Source organism: Trichosurus vulpecula, chromosome 2 (genome assembly GCF_011100635.1).
Source record: "Trichosurus vulpecula isolate mTriVul1 chromosome 2, mTriVul1.pri, whole genome shotgun sequence".
In the NCBI taxonomy this organism is placed as follows: domain Eukaryota; kingdom Metazoa; phylum Chordata; class Mammalia; order Diprotodontia; family Phalangeridae; genus Trichosurus; species Trichosurus vulpecula.
This window is the reverse complement of record NC_050574.1, coordinates 371,129,213-371,145,664: the sequence shown is the minus strand read 5'-3', so window position 1 is coordinate 371,145,664 and position 16,452 is coordinate 371,129,213. Positions and strand designations below refer to the sequence as shown.

The 16,452-nt window shown below is 41.4% G+C and overlaps 2 protein-coding genes across 2 annotated transcripts in view; one reads left to right on the top strand and one right to left on the bottom strand.

Annotated features, from left to right (window-relative positions):
- Window positions 1-2,308: 2,308 nt before the first annotated feature.
- Window positions 2,309-9,822, bottom strand: LOC118840102 (carbonyl reductase [NADPH] 1-like). Its single transcript, XM_036747608.1, has 3 exons — window positions 9,392-9,822; window positions 8,448-8,555; window positions 2,309-3,027 (listed from the first exon to the last, which is right to left on the bottom strand). The coding sequence occupies exons 1-3, from the start codon at window positions 9,762-9,764 to the stop codon at window positions 2,591-2,593; spliced, it is 918 nt and encodes a 305-aa protein (XP_036603503.1). The 5' UTR covers window positions 9,765-9,822; the 3' UTR covers window positions 2,309-2,590.
- A 2,840-nt stretch (window positions 9,823-12,662) lies between these two features.
- SETD4 (SET domain containing 4) overlaps window positions 12,663-16,452 on the top strand; it is a 39,196-nt gene continuing 35,406 nt past the window's right edge. Inside the window, exons 1-2 of the mRNA XM_036745461.1 lie at window positions 12,663-12,824; window positions 16,049-16,156. Of these exons, the coding sequence (XP_036601356.1) occupies window positions 16,081-16,156 (76 nt within the window). The 5' untranslated portion in view covers window positions 12,663-12,824; window positions 16,049-16,080. The remainder of the gene's footprint in view (window positions 12,825-16,048; window positions 16,157-16,452) is intronic.

Here is a 16,452-nt window from a genome sequence, read left to right as displayed (position 1 = left end):
AAGGAAACTCAGCCTCTTGAGTGGGACAGCTATAATAAATGGTACTCAGAGGCAGAGTAAAGAGAGCTCAAGTCTGAACTAGAATCAATGACTCCACCAGTTTCCCAGTTTCTATGCTCCCTTTCAAAGTGCAAGCCAGAGTTCTAGCAGGAAAAAGCCCTGAGGAGAGTGGCTTGATCAGGACCTGTGGTTGCAAGCCCTGGCAGCATGAAGGACTCCAGGCTGTTGCCAGGGAGTGTCCCAGCTCCAGGGAGGATCCCATAGGCTTAGCTGAGGTGTCCTGACTCACCCTGTGTTCATATAGACCCGGGTATCCAGATCTGTATCAACTCATGGTAGTCTCAGTCAGGAAAGGGGAGACTAAGAGTTGGTGCCAGAAAGCACCCCAAGAAGCCTTGAGAGACCCTCCCTGCAATTCTAATCACTCAGCATGACTAGGCTCCGGGGAGGGCTGGCAAAAGGAGGGGAACGTACAGGCCATGCCCGTTATTCCCATGCCTCCTGTTAGAGATGTTTCCTTGCTCATATAGGGGCAAAAAGTGTCTGCTCTAGTTGACCCCAGTGCCACACTCTCAGTTTTAAACCCCTCTGCCTTCCCCACTGCCCTCCCATGGAATGAAGAGAGTATCTCAGGTATAGATACTGCTAATAAGACCACTGTAGCCAGTATCTCAGAACCACTCTCCATTTTTCTTGGAGAAATCAGAGCTTTTCACCCTTTTGTTCTGGTCCCTGAGGCCCCCCAGTCACTCACTAGGATGTGATCTGCTCCAAAAACTACAGGCCACTATTGCACTTGACCCAGGAGGGACTACTTCCTTGTGTCCTTCATCCCTGAAACCTCCCTTAACTCCTAACCATCTAGCTCTTGACTAAGTTCCTTCCAGCTTGTGGTCTTCAGATGTTACTGATACTGGGTATCAGAGACCCATCTGATTTATTCACCTCTGAGAAAGGAGGGAATGTAGTTGGTGTAAGCACATTCATTCAATCCTGCCATCTACCCACCTGAGACTGAAAGTGACGATGAGACTTTGGAACAAGACTTTGGGATGCGATGGAAATATCGGGACTTCCTAACCTCCTCAGGTCAGCCCATTAATAATCAGAAACAAGCTTCCCATCTATTAGACTCTTCACTGCTTCCCCAAACTGTAGCGGTAATTAAAATTCCAGGATACATCCATGCCTGTGGAAATGACTTTGCTAACCAAGCAGCTAAACCTGAAGCTTTAACTCCTCAAATTGCTAAGGTATGAGTCTCCATAAGCATGGCCTTAGTATACCCATCTCACTTTGGAGGCCTAAGACTCCTAGTCTAACAAAAGAAGAGATGCCTAGAAAAAAATGCTTATCAAAAAAGAAGAAACCTTCAAAAGGAGGGATGTAAATCTGATGAACTATGGAACTATGAGTTGGCCAAAATGGACTTATAGTACTCCCTAAGAACTTATCCCTTCCCAGGATGGAACACCTTCATTCATTCAGCCACTGGAGACTGGACAAGCTAGGGAGCTAGCTCGAAAATATTGGTGGGAGATTTTTCACAGAGCCACTGTCAGGGCCTGAGATGTGTCCCACTTGCCCCAAGCACAATGCATCTGAGCCTCTGAAGCCTGCTTGTGGCCAGTTTCCTCTCCCAGATGCCCCCTTTGAAGCCTGGCAGATCGACTTTATTCAATTGCCACCTGCCTTTGGATGCAAATATACTTTGGTTATGATCTGTATGATTTCCTGGTGGGTGGAAGTCTTCCACTGTTGTGTTGCCACAGCCTCTGGGGCAGCAAAAATCCTTAGAAAAGATCATTCCATTGCAGGGGGTTTCTAAAGAAATACAGAGCAATAGAGGTATCCATTTCACAGCAGCTTCATTAGCTAAGCCACTGTCACCCTGGAAAATTACTCAGCACTTTCAGCGTGCCTATCACCCCCAGTCATCAGGAATGGTTGAAAGAGATAATGAGATACCTAAAAGCTCCCTTACTAAATTCTCCGAGGAGCTAGGTATCCCCTGGCCCAAAGCCCTTCCTTTAGCTCTGTTAAGCCTTAGGTCTAGACCATTTGGTTCCCATAAGCTCAGTCCCTACGAGATAGTAACGGGACACCCAATGCCACTGTACCCGAGGGTAGGAAGCATAGCAGCCAAAGGCTCCCTCCGACAACACTGCATCAGAGACTTACCAGCTTGGCTCACTGTCGCATTCTTCAGAAACTCCAACCAAAACTCAGCCCCTACACGCATTACCTATTTCTGTGATGAAGCAGATTCTGCATGTAAAACTTGGCTGTGAATGACTAAAAATTCAGATTAACTAATTAATGATTTATTGGTAGTTTTCAGAAAACTTTTTATTCCATTTAGACAATAGGAATTTTGCATGCTTTTCCGACATTGCAAATATTTAGTCATTACAAAATCTCTCATATAATTAGTAGGCAACTCAAAATGAACACCTTAAAGGAATTAGCTGTGACAATTAGTAAAGGTACAAAATGTGCTTTAATTTTTATTTCTTTCTAAATGCACTTTTAAATCATATTCAAGATGTATACCACTCAGGTATTACTAGAATGGATTCACAAATTAAGTTTACCATTTTTCAACCTTTTTCTCTGATACAAACTGGCCATGAGGTTCTGTAACACCTGGGGGTAAAAGAGCCACATAAACTGGGGTTTCAGCTCCTTCCTCTATACTTTTGGTAGCCTTGGGTCCTGCCATATCAGTTCTCACCCATCCTGGGCAGCAGGCATTCAGAAGAATGTTATCACCTTTCCTCTGCTCATTCAGTTGCCTGGCATGGATTCTCGACAAGACAGTGACTCCAATCTTGGACACTCCATAAGCAGTGTTAGGCCAACCTTCCTCCTTATGCACTCCCTTCTTTGTATCTTCCACAAACTTATTCATGAGCCCCACCAACTCTTCCTCTGTGATTGTGTCACTTCGAAACTTCTGCTGAAGTTCTGGGCTGCATTTTTGAAGAGAATGTACACTCACCATGCTAGACACATTCACCACTCTACCTGCAATAAAACATATAGAGACATCCTTTAGCATATTGTTCTTACAAACTATTCTTTGAAAGAATTCAGAGTTTATATTGTCATTAATTTTCATGACGTTGTGAGAGGCACGTACATTTTTAACAGTTGAGGATGCAACTCTTTATTTTGGTAGGATGGGGAACTATGATTTGTTTGACAACACATTTGCAAAGGAAGTATAAATGAATGAAAAAATACATAAAGTGCTTCCTATGTGCCAGGTACAGTGCTAAATTTGAGTATATGCACATAGATGGCAATATTTCACGGAAGAATTGAACCTATCAATATTTGATCAATGTTTAATTAAACAGTCTTCTGATACAGTAAGAGGAAATTTTCAGTCAAACTGATTATACGATCATGAAATCCATCCAACTACCTCATAGGCCTTAGCCCCTTGCAGATATCTTTGTATTGTATATATCTTTAAAATGGCAATAAGCAAAAATGATACTCTTGATTGACAGTTGTCACATGTCTAAAAATAGATGATATTGAGTAGAAATAAGAGAAGGTACTCCCCAGAAAGTCCTTATGATGGCCTTTAAAAACATTTACCGATAAGGGCAGCTAGGTGGCTGGAGTCAGGAGGACCTGAGTTCATATCTGACCTCAGACACTTGACACACTTACTAGCTGTGTGACCTTGGGCAAATCACTTCACCCCAATTGCCCTGCCCTCCCCCTGAAAAAAAAAATAAAAAAACATTTACTGATACCTAGGGGCTTCCCACTAGTGGAGTATGAAGCCCTGGTAGAACTGGTGGTTCAGAGGCTAAATTATTCCCCCTGTAGAGAATTCCAGCCAAATCATGCAGCTTTCACAATTGCCTTTCCATGGTTTGGCTAGGATTTTCTACAGGAAGAAAACTTAGCCTCTGAACCAATCTATGGAGGTGCCATAATAGTCCCTTGGTTGTAGCCTTGAAGTCTTTATTTTTTTTTTAATGTTATTCTTTGTATTTCAGGAAGAAAATAAAGGCATTTAACTTTGTTAAATGTTGTAACCAACAAGAAACACACAAAATGAGAAGACATAGCTGGATCGCGATCTATGATGCTGGAAGTCATACCCAAATCGATGAGATCACAGGTCTGCTACCAATTTGTATCAAATGGATGCGTGATTCAACTGTTTCAGAAGTTAGGTGAGGAATAAAAAGGACGAGATCTCCTATGGTGATCATGATCAGCACCGCGGCCAAGTTGTTTAGAGTCTCTTGATATTTCTGTAGATGACATTGTGCTGATTGCCTTAAAACATTTCCAAGTGTCCTGAAGCAGATCTATGACCACTCAAAAGAGTTTAGTCTGACCAACCATGCCAGAAAGACAAAGTTTGTTATAATTTTTGTAAGTTGTTCATTGTATTCTTTTCACTCTTAAATGACCTTGGGATGACTTTTCTTAGTTGGATCTCTTACCAAGCTTTCTATAAACTGTTTTTACACTCTTCTGCTTCAGGAGATGACAGGACTCATAATTATTCTGTAGCCTTCCTCAAATGAATTTATAAATGAGCTTATATTCTAAGTCAGCGTGGTCTTTGACAGTCATTTGCTTGTATAACATATCACATGTCTGTCGGTTAAGGAGTTTCTCAGCTCTTTTCATCTCCTTGTTGTGTCAACTAATTGACACTGGTTAAGCACCTAGTTAGATAAAATGATTTTACTTGAAGTTAATAGAATTTCTCATGTCTATTTCTCATTTTAGACTGTCACTTGTTTAGGAAAAATCTGGTTCAATTCTACACAATGTATTTCTCATTATTATTATTAGCGTACAAATTCTGATTTTAATTCTGGTAAGTTGATGATCTGACTATATTCAGATATCTAATTCAGGGGTAATTCCCACACATCAACTACCATATCTGGCTTACAAAGGTACAAGGCCTCTGTGTAATCTACAAGTCTTTGGCTTTTGTCAGTCCTTCTCTGTAAACCATTACTTCCTATCAATTTTTGACCATCCTCGCCTTTGTCCACCTTTGCTTTGAATTCACTAAGTATCTGAGTATGTGATGACTTAATTTGGTGGATCGCATCAAGTTCTTCATGAATTTTTCTACTACTTCATCCTCAACAACTAATTTTGTTGTATTAGCTGCAATTATTTTCATGGCGGTCTTTTTTGTGAATGTTTAGCATTAGTAATACAACACAATATTTTTTTGGCTACCTTTGGGCCCACGATAAAAAGCTCATTTTGCCAACTCTTTTGTCTCCAGCACCAGTCTGTCCCCCTTCCACTGCATTACAACTTACTTCTTCGGGTTTAATATAGAAAGAATATCAAAATTGATATGATTTAACTCCTCTAGTAATTAGTTGTTAAGACACGTATCTCACATTTAGAATATATGTGGTCAAATCCAAGTTTATGTATAGTCTAAAAACTATGACTTTTAGCACTCTATTTCCTTAACCCCAATCTACCACCATCACCGCAGAACTGGAAGGCTCTCAGACCATTTTTTAATTGTGTTTTCTTACATGGGTTGTGTGGGGTAAAAAAATTTAGTTGCCAGGTGCATAACGTATAGGTGAAGTGCCTCACTATATTGAGCTAGTTTGGTCCTGTGAAAACAGATTCAGTCTCGTGCTAGGGCCATATTCAAAGACTTCTCAGCAAGGCAGAAGCCTATAGAGCTTACACTCTGCTGGTATAGCCTGAGGAACCCAGGGCCACTTCTACAGCATGGTAAGGCATCACAGTGGGATACTGTGGAAAATTTATGAATGCTATATTCAAAATTATATATATTTTTATTATGAACCTACAGTCATTAATTGTCACCATTTTCAAGTGCTGAGGGCATAAAAGGATTGCGTACGTAACAAAAAAAATCTATTTATGTAGAATTTGTTTCTTCATAAAATATATATGAAATTGAATATGGTATTACCAACAGTGCCTTTCTTTTCTTCAGCCACTTCTGAAATTTCTTCTGCTCACTTTCATTTTTTTCTCATTAGTTTTTTTTTTTGCTTTCTTCTTATTTTTTTTTTTTTTTTGAATCACTATCCCTGTATCTCTACAATACTCCCCTCCTCAAATAAAAGCCTTCCCCTTACTTATGTTGTATCAGGTTGTGTCTGGGATAAATGTCTTCTTCTGTACCCATAGTCCATGGCCTCTTGACAGTCTTCCTGGAGCCATGATTAGTAGTTCAACCGATCACAACACTTTTCATCTTTTTCACTTATGGGTTTTAAAAAAGAGTTAGCTTTCTTCATCTAGTTTAGTTTTGTTGATGTAAAAAATGACTCAATTTAAACAGGTATCTCTATACTCAGTAAGCTCTTGCTAGGAAATGCTTAACAAGTTTTTAACAAAAACATACAGATAATATAAATCACGCAAATACTTATTTCAAGTACTTGGAAAGAACCCGAGAGTGCAATAATTTATACGAAAGATGGTAAGAATCAATGTGACATTTTTATAAGACTTTTAATATAGATAAGGAAATTGGGAGCTGGAAGGTAAGGTACAAGTGAATGAAATTCTGAAGACACAATAGGGACATAATTCTAATGAGTAGGAAAAAATGAGATTCCTCTTAAAAGACCAATGCGAATGCACAGGGAACTCAGTAATCAAATTAGATTTTGACAAGAAATGTACAGAAGGTGACTGTTAAGAGTGTACCATAATCTTACAAAAGCAGCATCATCAAAGCTTAAAGCTCAGAATGAGCCAGAACTGGGTAAGGGAAGCTGAGAATGAACTGTTTTTTCTAGCTCAACTGTAAGAAAAAGGAAGATCAAGGAAGGGATGAGCCCTTCGCTTAGAAACATAAGTGACAAAATAGAACGTTTATTTAGTTTCTGTCTATATTACATAAGGGAATGACTTTTTGCAATGGAAATGACAGAACAGAAACAACTAATGGGCAACAGACACCCAAGAGAAGGCTGATGGCAGGCTAGGGTGCTGGGCTGAATCTATTAAGATGAAATTCATGATTGGGGAGGCATTTTTACATAACAGTTGTTCTGACAAAATCTGGAGTTTTAACAGATAACAAGTTTACTAAGTGAATTAGCAGCGTGATATAGCAGCTATAAAAGGGTCTAGGAATAGGGAAGGGATCACTTCAATGTTGTGTTATGGGGCATTTTGTGTGGGATGTACACAGGACATATTCTGAGGTCTATCTACATTATTAACATTTTCTCCCTCACCTTCTAAAGTCTAGAAAATCCACAATAAATCAAGCTCTGATTTGTAATGTTTGCTGACTTCTGAGGTGTAAATGTTTATGAGAGAAATTTAACAATCAGCTTAGGTTCAAGCTGGCTGCAGCATTCCCCATACACCCCTGGCAACCTGTGCAGTTTGCTACTATAGCTTTTGGCCTACAGCTATTCTGACTATTTGGCTCTCTCTCTGGAAAATTAGAAAATGAAACTCTCTGATTATCTCAAATATCACTGGCCTCCAGGAAGAAGATAATCTGTACAATGCCCTATCATCCAAGTAAAGATAAATCTTCAAGATGTTAAAGCATTTCTTATTCCAAAGACTGCCTTAACTCATCTGAAAGGAGGCCAGCAACCTTAAAACATTCACACAATACTTCAATGGTTGCCTTATTCTAACGATCAGGATTTTTTTCCTGTTACATACTTTTTTTTTAATTGCTCTTTATCAAACCATATGCTTACTTTAGCTAAAGTATATGCCTAATATAAGAAACGTGAGTGGGTTCTTCTGATGAGGAGTGTGATTTTAATGACAAATATTATTCTCTTTTGTCTTGGTAATCTAAGACTGGCTTTCCCAAGAAGATAGGTTTCGCAAATTCACTACATAAAAAATAAGTGATGTATTTAAGATTCTGGTGGTAGGATAGATGACTACAGTTTCATTAACCAACTGGAAGATCTCATTCAGAAAAAAAGCTTCCTCTGAAAATGTTGGAGGTGTATTTTCCAAAGAATTTAAAATTAAATTTGTCTCCTTTTGGAATAAATGATTTTTCAGCTCTCTATGAGGGGAAAAAACTATTCCTGAATTGTCTGTATTCTGTTGGGAGAGGAATCTTGACACAGAGGTATTTCCCCCTCCCCCCCTTTTTTTTGCTTAGTCATATTTGATCTGACATATATAATGTGGCCAAACGTTTTCCAATGTCCCTGAATTATGAAATATGCATCCTACAAACAGTGTAAAGAGGGGCATTAGGAATTATGAAATCTAATTGCTTCTTCTTTACAACTGTTAGAATGAAGGCCCAGAAAAACTGGGATAGTCAGACAAGGCAACATTGTTGGAATTGGAGCCAGAACTCCTATCTTTTGTTTAATCCTAAATGTTTCATAATTCTAGATCCTTCCTCCTTGCATAAACAAGATTAGTGCCTGTTTTCCGGATACTGAATTTACCTTGCGGTTTTATCAGAGGCAACAACTCTGCAGACGCAGCTCGGGTGCCAAAAAAGTTGGTTTTCAGCGTCACCTCAGCTTGAATAGGAAAAGGTGTGGTATCATGAACTAAATTTTAAAAAAAGAGAGGGAGAGGAAGAAAGGGAAGAAAATGAAGAGTAAGTTAAACAGTAATCAAACAAGGTTTTTATTTCTAAAGCAAAGAAATTCACATCATTTTAAAGGGAGGAGGGGGGAGGTGAGCATTTATATAGCTCCTACTATAGGACAGATACTTTACAAATGTTATCTCCTTTCACTCTCACAACGACCCCTCCAGGCAGGTGCTTTTATTATACCCATATTAGTTAAGCAACCTGAGGCAACCAGAGGTTAGGAGATTTGCCCGAGGTCGCACAGGTAGTGTCGGAAGCTAAGGGTGAACCTGAATCTTGCAGACGCCACAGCCGTGTGCTCTAAGACTTGAAGGAAAGAAGAAAAATTCACTAAAACGCCCAGAGTAGTTGGTGCACTACATAACCAGGTGTGAAAGTCTCGGTAGAGGCTTAAACTTTTCAGAGGAAGCATATATGGAAATGCAATTTGTGATTACCTAAACAGGAGTACCCGGAAGTATAAAGTATAAAGTTCAAATTCGGTCCCCGACATTTACTAGCTGCGTGACCTACTCAACCTCTGTTTGCCTTAATCCACTGCTTCTCCAGGAAAGGGCAAACCACGCCAGCATTTTTGCAAAGAGAACCCCAGGGGCAGCACGGTGCACGCGTTTTCGAAGAGTCGGATACGACTGAACAACAGAATGCTTTAATAACCTGTAGCTATCCTAAGGTCACTCACTCCAAAGACCTTTTTGCTCGGAGTGAGGAGTTCTGTATTTTACAATCAGCACAACCACTTTTAGTGACTTTCATCACACACACATTACACATTCTCCCGTCTCCTACCTTTGAAGGCTATTCCAGCATTGTTGACCAGCACATCCAGACCCCCGTACCGCTCCTGGAGAAATTCCCGCAGGGTCCGGATGCTCTGCAGGTCAGTGATGTCCAGCTGGTGGAAAAGAGGGTTCAGTCCCTCCTCCTTCAGCTTGTTCACAGCCTCCTGGCCCAGGGTCGGGTTCCTGGCGGTGAGAATCACGTCCCCGGAGAATTTCTTGCACAGATCGCGCACGATGGCGAAGCCGATCCCCTTGTTACTCCCGGTCACCACGGCCACTCGGCTGCGGGAAGACATGACTCGTTGCGGTGGAGGGCAGGAAGTCCAAGACACCGAGCAGAGGCTGGTCTGCGGATGCAAGCCACAGAAGGGAGGCTGCATGTAAGAGCGTGCAGAGACGCTGGAGCAGCAATTTGGGGCAGCCGGGGGTCATAAAGCTGGTGCGCAGGCGCAGCTCCTCCCTCCCTCGTTGGAAGGTTGAGGGTGAATAAGTAACTTCCCAGGTTCTCTCATCCCTTGTCCCACCTGTCTGCCTCTCTCGTATAAGTGAGACCAGCCTGAGAGTCTCACGTTTCCTAAATTCCAGGTGGAGGGGAAAACAAAACTCAAAAACCAAACCACTAGTCTTTAAGAGGGTTGTTGCATTATCTTTTGTCTCCCTCTGTTGTACTCTCGGATAATTATTTAGCTCATAAATATTTGTTTTCCCCTAATTTGCTTCTCCTAAATACCCCCAAATTCCCCCAACGAACCGCTAAAAGTCTTAGTTCAATGCACACAAGTGTGGTGGCAGAGCAGGGAGTCGTATACTTGGAAACTGTCCAAGATAGTCCCCAAGTTCCAAAGAATTAGTGGGGGAAATGTCAGAAAATGTTGATTTGTAGTAGAGAAAAACCATGCGGCATTAAAGGGAAACCCAGAAAGGATAATTAGTTCAAGGAAGTTACAGAGTGTTCTGGAAGAGATCTGTAATCATTCAAAAGAGTTTGTCCTGTTCATCTACACAGGAAAGAACCAAGAGTTAAAAACTGTTGCCAAGATTTCAGGATGCATTTCTTTAGATACCCCATGTTGTTTTTGTTCTTTGTCTTTCATTTTGGAAGAGGACCAACGACTTAAGGGGGTGATTTTTTTCTTTTTTTGAAGGGGAGGGCAGGGCAATTGGGGTTAAGTGACTTGCCCAAGGTCACACAGCTAGTAAGTGTGTCAAGTATCTGAGGCCTCCTGACTCCAGGGCTGGTGCTCTACTCACTGCGCCACCTAGCTGCCCTGAGGGGGTGATGCATATGAATTATATTTAAGTGAGAAAGCAGTCAGCTTCACTGTCTCTTCCAGTCATCAAAGTCAAATGGCAAGACAAACGTTGCGCTACTACAGATGGCCTGGGATGCAGTGGATGACCAGGTCATCCTAGACGTCTAAGATCTGTGCTCCATAGCACCTGCTTCAGTCACCTTCATTACGGTTGGAACAAATTGTTCTCATCCCCCATTCCAAAGTCTTCCCATGTCTGGGGTCCCCTAACGCCCCATACACCCTATAGAATTTGTCTAACAGTAGTTATATGTAGTACAGGCAGTACAGATGAACTGGGAGCCGAAAAGGAGGAGGTGCACAGGCAAGGTTGCTTTTGGGAAATTACAGATCTCTTTGCTAGCTTCCCCAAATGGAAAACCAATCTATTAAAAAAGAACATTTTACCAGTATTGCTATATGATGGAACAGCACTGCCTCTGAAAAATTAAGATAAATATCATTTTTGTGTTTTAAGCATTTCTTTTGAGGTAGGAAAAAAATTGCACGTAGTGCTAAAAAAAGAAGCACGTGATGCATATAAAGAGCCTGCAACATTTTTATAAATAGTTCTGCCATTTAATTTCCAGAGAGCATCAAGGAATTGTAATATATGAAGAGGAAATGGGCTATTCCTACAGCAAGGTTGAAGAATGACTGGATAACCAGAGTGCTTTGTTGGTATCCTTGTGATATTGAGAGGAAGCGACTCTCTTTTAATTCTCTTCATAATGTGTGCCTTCCTGGGGAGTAGGTGGTGGTGGTGGTAGGTATTTATTCTGTACCAATGGCAAAGAGATTATGTGCCCATCTAGATGAGCCCAGGTCTGGTTGCCAAAGCCGTGGTTGCCTTTTCTATTCCATGTTTCTTCCCCTGAGCACAGGTGACTGAGCCATGATCTCGAGATGGACACATCTAGCCTTGGCTGGACCTTGTGGACTTACTAGGTCTGGAGTCATTGATAGGCAGCAGGAGGTCCTCCGTGCAACTTCCATAATGTTTTATGGAGGACAAGAAAGCTCAGGAACAGGAGAGTGAGCGTATCCACACTTTGGCCTACCAAAAGATGCAATGCGAGGGGACAATTTTGAGACATAGGTACTCCGGGTAGGGAAGAAGGAAGGGAAAGGAATAAAACATTTACATGGTACTTACTATGCACCAGGCACTGTGCTAAGCACGTGAAAAAAAATTCTCTCATCTGATCTTTATAACAATTCTGGGAGCTGCTATTATCATGACCCCCATTTAATAGCAGAGGACACTGAAGCCAAGCTCTTCTCCAGACTGAAGCAGTCTGGATTTACCGAGCATCGACCACACCCATCTCCAAAACGGAACCTACGCTGTGGGAAGGGGTGGGTAGGACGTAGAGCGAGGCTGGAGTTCTCTGGTTGGGGAGAAAGAAGGGATTTCTATTGTAGAAATGAGGAAACCCGAAATTCTAAGGGGATCCAGTGGCAGGGGGCTCCAGGTAGTTTGGGGTCGAACCGAGCTTTCCCGGATTGCTTTATGCAGTCTAGAGGCCCGGCTGTCGCGCTAGATTTTCTGGTTCCTGGAGCTCGGAGGGGCTGGGCTTGCTGGCTCTCCCTCCGCTCCTCCTTCCTTCCTTCTGTGCATTACCTGCTAGCAGATCTTCCCCTAGCAGCGTCCTCCTCCTTCCTTTTCCCTCCTCTTCTTCTCCTTTGCCTGCTAGCGGGTCTTCCTCTTGCAGCGTCCTCCCTCCTCCTTCCTTTTCCCTCCTCCTCCTCTCCATTGGCTGCTGGCAGCCCCCCTCCTCCCGTTCTTCCCCACTCGTCTTCCTTCTCCCTCTCCTCCCCTCGCGCCCTTCCTGGTTCCCCCTCCAGACGCGTGGGGTCTGGGAGCCCTTGGAAGGAGTCCCAGGGAGAGGGGCCACGTGTGTCCCTGGTGCAGCTCTTGGAGGAGAGGACCCGGATGTTTCTGCTCCCCGGGGAAAGAGAGCAGGACTCTTTGGGCCGTAAGGATTAGGCTTCAGCGCCAGGTTTGGGAGAGGTAAAATGGGGTCTTTCGACCCGGAGTTACCTAACCTACGGCCCCCGGGAGTCTCTTCTTTTTTGACGGCTCTCTTGTAGTTTGGGGACCGTTTGCCGAGAGTGTTGAAAGTTTCACGTGTTTGCGGTGCTTTGGTAAGTACACGTCCAGGAACTTCCGTGGACTTTGAGTTAAAGCAATCAGTGCAAAGTTCTTAGCAGACATGTCACTTAAAATATTTATTATTTCTCAATAGAAATTTAGCTGAGCAGCGTTTCTGGTTGGATTTTTTTTACAAAATTAGCCTGTGTAAAAGAAATTTATCATAAATGTCTGTTGTTGCTCAGTCGTTTCCAGTAGTGCCCAACTCCAGTAGTGGGCCCCATTTGGGCATTTCTTGGCAGAGATACTGGAGTGGTTTACCATTTCCTTCTCCAGCCCATTTTACAGCTGGAGAAACGGAGGCAGACAGGGTTAAGTGACTTGCCACTTAAAGGTCACACATCTGGTATCTGAGGTCAGATGTGAACTCATGAATGTGAGTCTTACAAACTCTTCACACCACCGTTTATTTATTCTGCAAATATTTATTGAGGCGATTTGATAGTAGACTGGAAAACGAAGAGGGTTATGAGCCAGGAGACAGTTTTAAATCCCGTTGCCAGTAACTAGTGATGAGATCTTGGGAAATCCATTTAACTGGCTTCCATGCCGGGCATCCCTACTTAAATTAGCTCTTTAGGAAGCTCTCTTCTGGTATGTTTGTTTCTTCATACTTTTAGTAACAAAGTCTATAAAAAACAGCCAGTCTCCTGAAGACCAAAGTGCTGCAGAGCGTATAGTATGCATGTTTTTTTTTTATCTGACATACTTCTTATCTTTCCCACCCTCCTTACCCTTTTGCAAAGGCTATCTTAATTCTGTGAGGTTCCAGGATCTCAGAAACCACCACTGACCATTCTACAGAGGCAGCTAGGCCCAGTGGAAAGAAGAGTTCAAGTTAAGCCTCAGGCACTTACCAGCAGTGTGACCTTGTTCAAGTCTCCTAGTCTCCCTGTGCCTCCCTTTCTTCAGCTGTAAAGTGGGAATAGAAATAACACCCAGGTTCCAGATTTGCTGTCAAGATAAAAGGAGATAATGTACTGGCACATAAGTGCTTGCTGCTGCTGCTCTTCCTCCTCTTCTTCCTCCTCACTACGAAATAATATTTAAAGAAAAATAATTAATTATGAATTTAACTTTAAAAAATAGATACGCAGGTAATAAAACTTCCCTTCCTCCCTTTAAAAGGGCTTTCAACATAGAAAATTATAACAACCGGAAAATAGTTTTCTCTTGAAGATGGAATTCTCCTTTTTCACTGATAGAATGTTTAACTTTTAGTAAAGATGAAATGTGAGACAGCCAAGCATGAGTTCAAAAGGACGTGGTGTCTCATATCTAAATTTGGTAACACCTCATCCATATCGTATATAGTTGTTTTTAAAAATATTTATATGTAATTTAAAATTTTAGTTTTATTTTCAGTTCTGAATTCTTTTCCTCCCTGCTCTACAGGCTCCCCTATTTAGAAGGCAAAAAAAACTAATCCTTACAAATATACGTAGTCCAGCAAAACAGATTCTCACATTATCCATGTCCAAAAAAGAACAAATAATGCTTAAATCTACCTTCTGAGTATGCCACATCTCTAACTGGAGGGGGTTATAGGTATGGTGTGTCTCATCATGAGTCCTTTGGAACTGTGGTTGGTTATTGTGTTGATCAGAGTTCCTAAGTCTTTCAAAGTTGTTTATCTTTACAGTGTTGTTATTATACAAATCATTCTTTCTCACTTCACTTTTCACCAGTTCATACAAAGCTTCCTAGGTTCTCCTGAAATCATCCCCTTCATCATTTCTTACAGCACAATAGCATTTCATAACTTACATATGCCATTAACTTTTTTTAGCCATTCCCCAAACCTCCTCAGTTTTCAATTCTTTGCTACCACCAGAACTGCTATAAATATTTTATATGTATGGGTCCCTTTTCTCTTTGATCTCTTTGGGGTACACACCTAACAGCACATTATAATTTTATATGTAGATATATGTGTAATATATATAAAACTTTATACATATATAATTTATATATATAATATATATAAAGTTATATATAGTTATATCATAAAATCACATAAAACCTCTACAGAGCAAACATCACTTGGGCAGCTAGGTGGCATGATAGATAGTACTGGACCTTTCTTGCCAAGCGCTTTTCAGGTCTGCCCATCCAGCTTTGGTGTCCACCTGGCACTCCACTCTCACCTGTGGTTCCAAGAAGCTGTAGCACTCACAGCAGTCATACCCCAGTAAACTGTTTCGGCAGACGGGCTAACCCAGGTTGAGGGTAACCTATGGGCCTCAAACCGGTAGGTGAGTTGGGGGATATCTTCCCCAAGTATGTGAAGACTTCCCCCAGAAAAATGGGCAGATAGGACAATTTGTTCCAGTGGCCACAAAGCAGACACTTGGTCAGACATCTAAGATGCCAAGGTCATCCACAGCATCCTGCTTCTTGACTTTTGTCCTGCCGCTGGACTTCAGTGGCTCTGGAAGAGAGAGTGAGACTGATGACGTTGGGCCACTCTGCCTCACTTAAATCCAGTTCAGACGAGGGGGTCAAGACATTGCCTTGTGATGTCATTGGTCCTCTTCCAAAATGAAGGACAAACAACAAAAGTAACTGGGCCTGTAGTCAGGAAGACCTGAATTCAAATTTGGCCTTACCTACATACTAGCTATGTGACCCTATTCAATTTCTTTATCTGTAAAATTAGGATAATAAGAGCGCTTAGCTCCCAATGAAATAATAATTTAAATCACTTAGCACAGTGCTTGGCGCACAGTAGGTGCTATTAAAATGTTAGCTATTATTGTGATCTGACTCGTAATAAAGCCAAAACTTTTACATAGAGTCCCTTTAAAATGCCAGATTGTGGAGTTTGTTTTCCATACAGGAGTCCGTAGGGAGCTACCATTGCTGTTGCCATCTGGTGCATGGATTGGAGAGGGTAAGTCAGGAACAGGGGTCAGATTTAGGGTAGAAGATAATACTCTCTCGGACGTGTTGAATTTGAGATGATATTCCAGGGGATGCTTCACTTATGCCTCACCATTTACTATTTTAGTTTTGGTATTGGAATGAAATCAGGCACTTAGAGACCATCTAGTAGTTAACAAAAGGATTACTTGACAGAGCATGGAGAGGATATTGCTCTAACTAGGTGCAACCTAAAAGTTTTATCATATAGCTTTAAGAACTGTTAATAGGATTCCCTTCTCAGTACAAAGGTGTTTTGCTCCATAGGATGGGAAAATAAAACTTCTTTTCCTAGATGAGGCAGCTAATGGAAGTTATATCCACATCATGAAGAAGAAAGGAAGAGGAAGAACAAGCAGACAGAGAAGAAGAAAATCATTTGGAACCTCAGAGTTGAGTAAAGGTACAATTTTAATTCTCAGTGATATAAATGAAGTGTTTGACTTCTGTGGTAAAACAGACTCTGTATGAGTATAAAAGCTATTTATGGAAAATGTTTGAGTGCATCTTGAAAGAATTTTTTTTTTCTGATAGCTTTTATGTTCTTTGAAAGACTAGGGATACTGGTATGTCCTTTCCCTGAATTCATATTCTGTTGAAGGATACATATACGCAGATAAGTGAAATAAAGTAATTTAGTTTGTTGAAGTGAGAGCACCAACAACTGGGGTAGCAGGAAAGGTTAATATATTGGGGAGT

Bases quoted from the DNA above. Each gene is read 5' to 3' on its own strand.
- LOC118840102 (XM_036747608.1), bottom strand. From the start codon at position 9,764: ATGCAGCCTCCCTTCTGTGGCTTGCATCCGCAGACCAGCCTCTGCTCG. The intron at 8,556-9,391 runs GTAGGAGACGGG...TTTAAAATTTAG, and splicing joins TGCTGGAATAGCCTTCAAAG to TTCATGATACCACACCTTTT. The intron at 3,028-8,447 runs GTAAATTCAGTA...GTTTTATTGCAG, and splicing joins GCCTCTGATAAAACCGCAAG to GTAGAGTGGTGAATGTGTCT.